Here is a 918-nt window from a genome sequence, read left to right as displayed (position 1 = left end):
ATTTATTTTTGCCACAAAGAAATAGTTAAAAATAGGGATAAATAAAAGCACCACTTCAGACACATCGGCCAAACAGAAAAACCATTGGCCAATGATTATAATATAAATAAAATCCAAATATCTATCTATATATTGGTATTGGTGGTATATCGATTGGCCACTACCCTAGCCTAGACTCTTCAATTAATTTCCTTGATTTGTTCTTTAATGATCAGTTTGGTGCATTCTTTTGAGTTATCTTCACTAGTTTAATGATCAAACACTTTTGTAGTGGTGGGATGCTGCCATAGAATCTCCAAAATTGTGTTCGAATGCGTTCTTAAATGATGACATCAACCTGGGACATGATATAGCTAAAATGTTGTACTCTAGCTGTTTGCCACCTTGACAACTGCTTTTTGCGAAATATTTGCCATCTTCTCTCCACATGGTGAAAATACAGTGAGCCGACAAGGCTTGATTTTCACCAATAGAGCCTTTTTCAGATTGCTTTCAGTGTATAGGACTGCTATGACTGTATGTGTGTCTTTTTCTGTCTTCGTCTTCCTCCAAGTCCTCACAGCCGCTGTCACACAAGCTTCCTTACAGTCTATGCTTCATAAGCTTCTCACTGCTGGACCGTCCGCTTTCAACGTCACTACTCTGCTTTCCCAAGCTGCTCAGCTTTCCACACAAGGTACGACTAAAGTCCCAGTCACTTCACACCTCTCCTAACTGATGTTGTGCTTCAATGCCACTAATCCACAATATCACAAATATGTGATATTTCCTAAATGTTAATTTAGCCAAGTAGGATTTAGTATATTTGGTATGTTGATGTATTGTTGCAAATAAGCTTATTTACTGGATTGCATATATCATTTCTATAACTCTGTTTCTAATGAACAGCTCAACAGTCCGGTCAGTCACCCATGTCAT

At 38.0% G+C, this 918-nt stretch overlaps 1 protein-coding gene across 1 annotated transcript in view; it reads left to right on the top strand.

The window, feature by feature from the left end:
* wacb (WW domain containing adaptor with coiled-coil b) overlaps window positions 1-914 on the top strand; it is a gene marked incomplete at its 3' end in the record, with an annotated part of 6,186 nt that extends 5,272 nt beyond the window's left edge. Inside the window, exons 4-5 of the mRNA XM_016264056.1 lie at window positions 554-676; window positions 889-914. Coding sequence (XP_016119542.1) covers window positions 554-676; window positions 889-914 — 149 coding nt within the window. The remainder of the gene's footprint in view (window positions 1-553; window positions 677-888) is intronic.
* Between the last annotated feature and the right edge of the window lie 4 nt (window positions 915-918).

This window comes from Sinocyclocheilus grahami, unplaced genomic scaffold (genome assembly GCF_001515645.1).
Source record: "Sinocyclocheilus grahami isolate Dianchi unplaced genomic scaffold, SAMN03320097.WGS_v1.1 scaffold8599.1, whole genome shotgun sequence".
NCBI lineage: Eukaryota > Metazoa > Chordata > Actinopteri > Cypriniformes > Cyprinidae > Sinocyclocheilus > Sinocyclocheilus grahami.
This window is presented reverse-complemented; position numbering and strand designations above follow the sequence as displayed.